The sequence below is a fragment of the Felis catus genome (assembly GCF_018350175.1).
Source record: "Felis catus isolate Fca126 chromosome X unlocalized genomic scaffold, F.catus_Fca126_mat1.0 chrX_random_Un_scaffold_70, whole genome shotgun sequence".
Lineage (NCBI taxonomy): Eukaryota > Metazoa > Chordata > Mammalia > Carnivora > Felidae > Felis > Felis catus.
The window spans coordinates 96,400-104,133 of record NW_025408527.1 but is presented as its reverse complement, the minus strand read 5'-3'; the positions used below and the strand labels follow the sequence as shown (position 1 = coordinate 104,133).

General features: G+C 35.0%; 1 protein-coding gene across 2 annotated transcripts in view; it reads right to left on the bottom strand.

Annotated features, from left to right (window-relative positions):
- Nucleotides 1-712: 712 nt before the first annotated feature.
- Nucleotides 713-7,734, bottom strand: part of LOC123378916 (synaptonemal complex protein 3-like) — a 71,055-nt gene continuing 64,033 nt past the window's right edge. For both annotated transcript variants that reach the window (XM_045051669.1, XM_045051668.1), the window contains 6 exons: nucleotides 7,653-7,687; nucleotides 5,883-6,000; nucleotides 4,881-4,980; nucleotides 3,284-3,382; nucleotides 1,315-1,419; nucleotides 713-1,181 (listed from right to left, as the gene is read on the bottom strand). In XM_045051669.1, the coding sequence (XP_044907604.1) occupies nucleotides 1,128-1,181; nucleotides 1,315-1,419; nucleotides 3,284-3,382; nucleotides 4,881-4,980; nucleotides 5,883-6,000; nucleotides 7,653-7,687 (511 nt within the window). In that variant the 3' untranslated portion in view covers nucleotides 713-1,127. The remainder of the gene's footprint in view (nucleotides 1,182-1,314; nucleotides 1,420-3,283; nucleotides 3,383-4,880; nucleotides 4,981-5,882; nucleotides 6,001-7,652; nucleotides 7,688-7,734) is intronic.

Genomic DNA, 7,734 nt, shown 5'->3' with positions numbered 1-7,734 from the left:
CAGGATTAGCGTTAAAAAAATGCAGAAAGACAGGAGAAAATAAATCCTCTCCTCCGAATGGAAATGCTTTATTTTGAATGATTCATGAAAGCAACTTCAGGAACTGAGAAAAAAACACATTTTACTGACTTATTCCAAATATATTCTGAAACAATGTCATGTTTATTAAATAACATGCCCAAACGAAGATGGTGTTATGTTATTAAATGTAAAAAGAAAATGCCCATTACAAAAAGAAAGGTTTAAGAATTAATTATTCAAGTTGTTAGTTCTCAAATATAAAATCAACGTTCCACACACTCAATGAACATTAAACTTGAAAACAAGGCACTATAGGTAATTTATCTTTAAAGAGAGATGTGAAATACTTAAACCATAAGTCATTAGGTATATGTACATATTAATGAAATACTTTCAATCAATGCTAAGGGCAAGTGTCATTTAATAGTGAACCAACACCAATTAAATGACATTTTGGTGTCTTTGTGGAAACGACATTTTCACAAACCCATGTCTCAGCACTGACACTTATGTATCTAGTTCTGTGCCCCCAATGATTTTAGGCAGTTTAATTTATTCCCAAAAAACCCCACAATCTTATGTTTGCTTTTAATAATTTTTATAAGGCAGTAGAGTAGATTTTCTGAAATCATATTTTTTTATTAGAATTGGCTCTGTAAACTAATGAGTAAAACACAAGCGGGCACACGGGTAAGAGAGATTTTATACCCTTTAATTTTATTTTTCCTTTAGGAAAAGCAAAGTAACCTTCTTTCTGTACATGTGCTCTGAACCTTTTGGGACTGATACAGATCCACGGAGGCCAAGCCTCAAATTAAATCATCCTGTTGCTAAAAGTTAATTAACAGTGTTAAGTACACAAAGTCATCATTACTAACGAAGGGCTGAAAGCTTAATACATATAATTGTGGAATTGCTGCTACCCACGTAACTGTTTGGGGCTTGGGGTTTTAGCAGGAAAAGATTCTTGCACTAAACAAGCAAGCTATGGTAAACAAGATGTACTGATTTCAACTACAATTTTTAAACTACCGCAATGTGGTTCAGTGTAGCTAATGTTATGCTTCTATCATAGCACTTAGGTTCAAGTTCTTTCTTCAAAGTCATCAGAATAACAGGGATTGAAGATACTTTTCAACAATTGCCAGCTCTTGCTGTTGCTGTTTCAAGGAAGGAAATATTAAACATTTACATGCTATTTAGGTCATTGTTATATACACTTCAGCAAACAAAATACCCCAATGCTCACATCCCTCGTTAGTTCTTAATATTAAATATGCACTAAGTACTTACAACTTCCATCATAATTTTGTTTTGCAACTTGGTCATTTCTTCTCTAACTGCACTTTGTTCATCAGTAAGAAGACGTTCATGGTCCTTCTCTAAGTCCTGCATACTCTAAAACAAAAAGCCTAGTTTAGTTATAAACCACCACTTTTCATCTCACGCACTAAACATGTAAAAGCAAATTTCAAAACTAACATCTCTTAATATGCAAAGGATGCCTGTTATTTATTCCAAGTAAGATATTATACCTAATACATGGAGACCAAAATACCCACCTAAGAAATTTTTTAAATGTTGTGTTTGAGTCAAATATTATTAGTATAGAGGCACAACAGTAGTAGGCTCAAAACAATGGGTTAATAAACAGTTAATAAACAGTTAAGGTCAAGGTGGAGGGAAAAAAAGAAAAAGACTGACAGTCCCACTGAACGAGATGCCATCATTTTAAAACTCTCTAATAAGCTTTCTAGACACCATGTAACAGTGCATTTATAATGACTCATAATCAATGTAGCATGATTCCACTGGAGGGAATAAAACGATCTGTGACACGACCTCTTTAAGTTATGAAAAACAAACATGTTCTAAATCTTTACTATTCACCCAACAAATGGTGATCTACTGCAGCCTACATAAAAAGTGCTGTGGAGGAATTTAAAAATGAATACACGATCTCTTCCTTCCTTATTCCAGTGAGAACAAAAAAACATGTAAACAAAAACAACACAAAAACTTTATAACAATTAAGGTAACACAACTTGCCGTGACTATGTAGTGGAAAATAAGATTGATTCTGATTTAGTTGGCAAAAGAGTAAGATTTTGGTAGGTAAACGGAAGAGGCAATTGAAAGTATTCTAGAAACAAGGAAGTAATGGTGCGTTAGTTCAGAGAAAGCAACCAACCTGGAGGGGTGGGAGGAAAGAACGAACGTTAAGTGTAAAACTACAAAGGGAGCCTTGTTATGGGGGAAGCGGGGCACAGACTTTGAATACCTGAGGGCCTAAAATGGGAAGCTAACGACAGGTTCTCAGGAGGGAAGGTCTATGCTTTGGAAGATCATATTGCAGAATGGTGAGGGATGGACTGGAGAAGAGAACTCAGATGAGGGTTTAGTAGCATAAGCAAGGAATGACGAGATCCTGAACTAGGGAGCAGCAGTTGGAATTCGAAGAAAGATACTAAGGTACCGTTGCAGAGGTAAAGGACACCTCCCCTCCGCCCAACACACACCAAGAAAAAAGAGGAGGAATGTGCAGGATTCTACTGCCTCCTAAATAAGTATATATCTGCATGAAGAAGAGGTCTGTGTCACTGAGTACAGTTGGTCAATGTGCAAATATCACAGCAGATCATTCTCAATTCACAAACGTTTGGTCCTCCTCTGGCTTTTTCATTCTGTTATATTGTATTTAGACCTTCTCTTATGATTTTAAGTTTGCATATAAAGTCATTATTAGTCATTAATATTCCAAAAGCAACTATGCCACAAAACACTCATGTAGCGCATTTGGAAATAAAAGCAGTATTCATCAATTACCACTGCCTACTCATATTTAACAGAAACCGTCAATACAAGTAAAAGGCACGTAGAAGTGCTTTATAGACTTCTTAGTTTCCACTATATATTTATTGCTGATCTCCTCCGAACTGATTGTTGCACAAAAAATTATGATTAAAGTGTTGATAAAGTACCACTTTTCTACACGATACATGTATTTCTAGGTAAAATCCCCAGCTTACAGTTCCCTGTTTTAAATGACTCCCACAAAAGTATTAATTAATCCCCAAAATCAAAACACATTTACCAATTATGTTAAATACAGAGCAATGAACTCCAAATGGAAAATGGTTAACGGTTCAGATGTACAACCTAACTGGGTTTTTTCCCCCACATAGATTCAGAAAGAAACAAACTATCTCCTACTTTTGTACACATGTTATGTTTTATAAGAATGTATTATGTTGCCAAATACCTCTAAGAATTGCACATATAAATTTTTAATTTTTTGCAGTCTCTGATTCTGAACAGCTCTAGCTTGTTGAAGAACCTTTCGTTGCTCTTGAAACATACTCTACAAATATAAAAGAAAAGGATGATAAAATGTGGGTGACATTTAATATTTAGAGAAACATAATTATACATCATGTCTAAAAGGAATATTCTTTAAATCAATACTTGTTAACATTTCCTGTTGTAACAACCTTTATGACCGAGTTTAGATAACTGTGTTCACCACTAATACACAAAAACAATACGATGATCCTACCTAGTAGTCATTAAGTAGGAAATTTTTTTTCTTGCCAATATGGAAAACAGGTTTTAGCTCTTGATTTCAAAACCCACAAATGACCCTTCCAAGAATGTGTTTACTACAAGTAGTCAAAAATCTATACACTGATCCTTCCTAACAGTAGTTACAGAGGGGATATTCTTTTCTTCACAACGTTCAAAACATGTATTAATTCTTGGTCATTTCAGTATGTACACAGATGATCCCAGCCTTTCCGCTCCTTGACCTGATCTCCAACAACAATTTTGTCCTCTTCCCTACTTCAGTCACTCACTTACATAGTCACACCCTGGATTCTGTCATTCCCAATAACTGCAACATCTACATTATATTAATAAGAGCAAAAACTTATATAGGAGCTGTGTGCCAGGTACTGTTCCGAACCATTTTAAATAAACATTATATATGATCTCATTTAATCCTCAAAACAACTCTACGAGGCAGGTGCTTTTGTTATGTCTCCTTCCATAATAGGTGAGGAACCTGGGTGAGGCACAGGGATAAACAATTTGCCGCTGATTTCACAGCTAGTACCGGTCAACCAGGATTGGATCCCAAAAACTGGTTCCAGAGTCCAGGCTCTGGACCACTGTACTATACTGGTTCTCCATTTTTTCCCCCAATATTCAACCTCTACCTCCCTGTTTGTAGTTCTCTCCCTTTCTTACTATAGTCCAACACTCTTTCAGGATTAACATCCCATGGATCCTATGACTTTTCATTGCCCCTGATCCCCACCCTCATATTCTCCCTTTTCCTCCTTCCTGGCCTAAATGCCATGGTCAATCATTATACCTATGCCCTCGCACATGTACCTTACCCCCTTTTCACTCCGCCAATTTGCGTGGCTAAACCCCAACCCTGGAAAATCCAACTCTCCAGCTGCTCTGCCACAACCATGCAATGTGGTCTCACTTTAAATTCATGGTCACTATGACACCAACCTAAGTTAGACCCACAATGCTGCTTGGCAATGGCATTTCCCTAGTCCATTCACTGGCCTGCTCTCAGGAAACAATTCCAGGACTTCTTCTCTGCTCCCGAGAGGCAACACCTCCTCCACCACTCTAACTCTTAACTGGTGACCTTCCTGTATCCCTAAATAGACAGAAGCAATTCAGAGAGGACATTCAGTCTCCCACCGCTACATCTTCTACCCACCTTTACCCATCTGGGCTCATGGTCCCTACATTCTCTCCTGTGTTTTTGCATGACCTATTGCTACTTGAGACTTTGATACAATAAATAAATCAATTTTAAAGCCAAAGCTGATACCAACGGCTAGTTTTTCTTGTTGTTTCTGGGCTTTCTGCATGTCTACATTCCACTCCCAAAACAAAGTCAGAAACTGCTGAGAATATTTGAGATGAAGATTCTGCCTGTAAAACATAATAATGAGCACTGTCATAATTCATAAAGACATGAAAGAATTAACCGTATTCAAAACAAAATTGATTTGACACAATTTACGCTACAAAAGGAGAAGGCAGTAATAGCATAACAGCAGCTGAAATAGCAGTCTCATGGGAAGCAGAAAGGTGACATGAACAATTTACTCTTATTCCAAAAGTATTGTTCCTAACTGACCAACATAAAAGCTATCTCACATGCCTTACCTCTTAAAAGCTAATGAGGATTTACTCTACTATCAGTTTTCCAGAAAAATTCATTTTATCTAAAAGCAGTTTACTTTTCATTTCTTCTTACTGAATAGCATATATGTTCTGATATGATAAGTAGATTCATTCAATGAGGATATTATATCCATTTATCATAGAAGATTTCCAAACAGGAATATTTCACTTAAATATATCCCCCGAACAATGTTTTTTTTGTTTTTTTGTTTTTTTTAAAGAACGGTGAACACAATTTACCTAAAATATGCAAATTACTTACAATATAAGATTAACCTTTTCTACATAACTGAATACAGTTAACTATCACAAGAATAATGGTTTAAGACATTTACCTGAAGTTCAGCTAGTGTAGGTCTAGAATGAATATAAATTAATGTTATAGGAAGAAAACTCAATTGTTATTTGAAAGGGAAGAAAGGTCATCTCTATTGGCTTCTAGGAAATACATCTCAGAATCTGTTAAGGAGTGAGGTTACAGAACTAAGGAATTTATCTGCTTAGAAAAAAAAAAACAAGCAAAATATGTTTTTCGCTGGAAAATTCAATATAATAGAATTTGTCTTAGGTTATTTGTGCCAATGAATACAAAGAAATGATACAAATGTCATCGTGACTCAAAAACAAAAACACTCCAACAACTTCACCTTTGTTCTTGTTGTAGTTTCCAAACATGCTCACTTGTTTCGTTAGTGGTTTTGATAGAAGCTTTTGTACCCATTTCGAACATTTTTCTCTTTGTGAGAAGAGGCTGTTTAATGTCAACTGTATGGAAAATAGATATTCACTGAAATTTAAATGTTGAAAGTTATTTCGTTTTCATATATTCAAATCAGTACGGGTAAATGTTGCCTTGGCGATGTGCAAAGTACATTTACAATTTATAATACAGACATCATAAATGTGCAATCACTATGTTGTATACCTGGAACTAATATAATGTCGTATGTCAATTACACTTCAAAAAGCAAAGTAAGTAAAATAAAATTTATAATTCAGGCATCATTTCAAAAAGCAAGATTTGCTCACTATTTTCTGTAAAATCTTTCCAGTGCTAGTATCCCAATTCTAATTTTTCTAACTGCAGGTCACCTTTTAGTTTAGAGATAATGAGAAGGGCTTAATAATCAATATATTTTTCATTATCAAAATGTGTATAAAGAATCTCAAAGACAGACTTTAATTTCCTTCTGAAAATTTGCTAACAGGCACATTTTTCTAAACTTATAAAATATCCTCCAACTCAAGGGACACGTTTACATGGGTAAATGTCCTCCAACTCAAGGGATACATTTAGATGGGTTACCATTAGAATGCATTTTATAAAAAGCACAAAAGTATTTTCTTAAAAATGACCCTCAAAAAGGATAAAAATAATTATATCGCACATTAAAAAATTATTTTTCAAGCAATCTAGTGAGTGATGCTTTTAACTGCATTTTACTAACAGAGACAAAGGTCGTGGGTGTAAAATTCTAGTTTAAATAAATGAATTCAAAAACATTTAAAAAAATATTTTCATGGAGCTTTTTATATAACACTTTCATCCATAAGTGCCGCATTTCACAGAATCTGAATACTTCAAATAACGCTTTGCAGAGCATATGATTTGACTTTATGGATCTACAGTCCATAGTTATTTTTCAGTAGTCATGAAGGATCTGCACTACAATAAAAATATTTTATACACCCAGAATCCATCTATAATAAGAAGTTTATTAGACAGCTCACAAAGCAAGCACTTTGTCGCCACCAAATAGAGCAAAGCCTTCAAAAGATACTTGCTTGTAAGGATGATCTCTATGGAGAGCCATATATTGACTCACACTCTGCTAAGTGTACTGTCCTATAGCGCAGATGGTGTAAGTGACATCTGACAGAACAACATAAAATTTAGGAGTGTGGATATGATTAGACACTTCTCACTAGCTAGCAGAGTTATTTACTTTGCAACTACACAGTTTGTTAATGAAAAATAAAAATAAAGAGTTATATTAGAGGATTCGATTTGTGCTGCTACTCCAAAGCACACTGGAAAGTTATGAAAGGTAGCGAAATTAAGAAAATTTAAAATTGGCAATACACGTTGATACACCACCTAAGCTGTGCACAGAAAAGGCAGTATAAACTTTTCTCACACAGTCTTACACAGTACATTAAGTGTACACGTGCATAAAATAATGGCATCATTCTTACCTCATGACTGTTAGTACCGTTTTCAGTTTTCCACATCAACAGTTCAAAAGGTCAGTAAAGAAACTTACAAAGTTGAATCACACTATAAATACTGGTATAAAGTGCTCTATACTAGAACAAGGCATTAAAACCAGTCTTGGAATCCACTCACTAACATTCCCATTTATAAAAGTTGTATGGATTAAACAATTGTTTTGACTGCAAATATCACTTAAGCATACCTCCAAGCCTTTCCTGCATCTTCTGTACTTCATTCCTGTGAAGAAGTTACATGGAACATTATTGAGTAAGGATAAGCAAAGA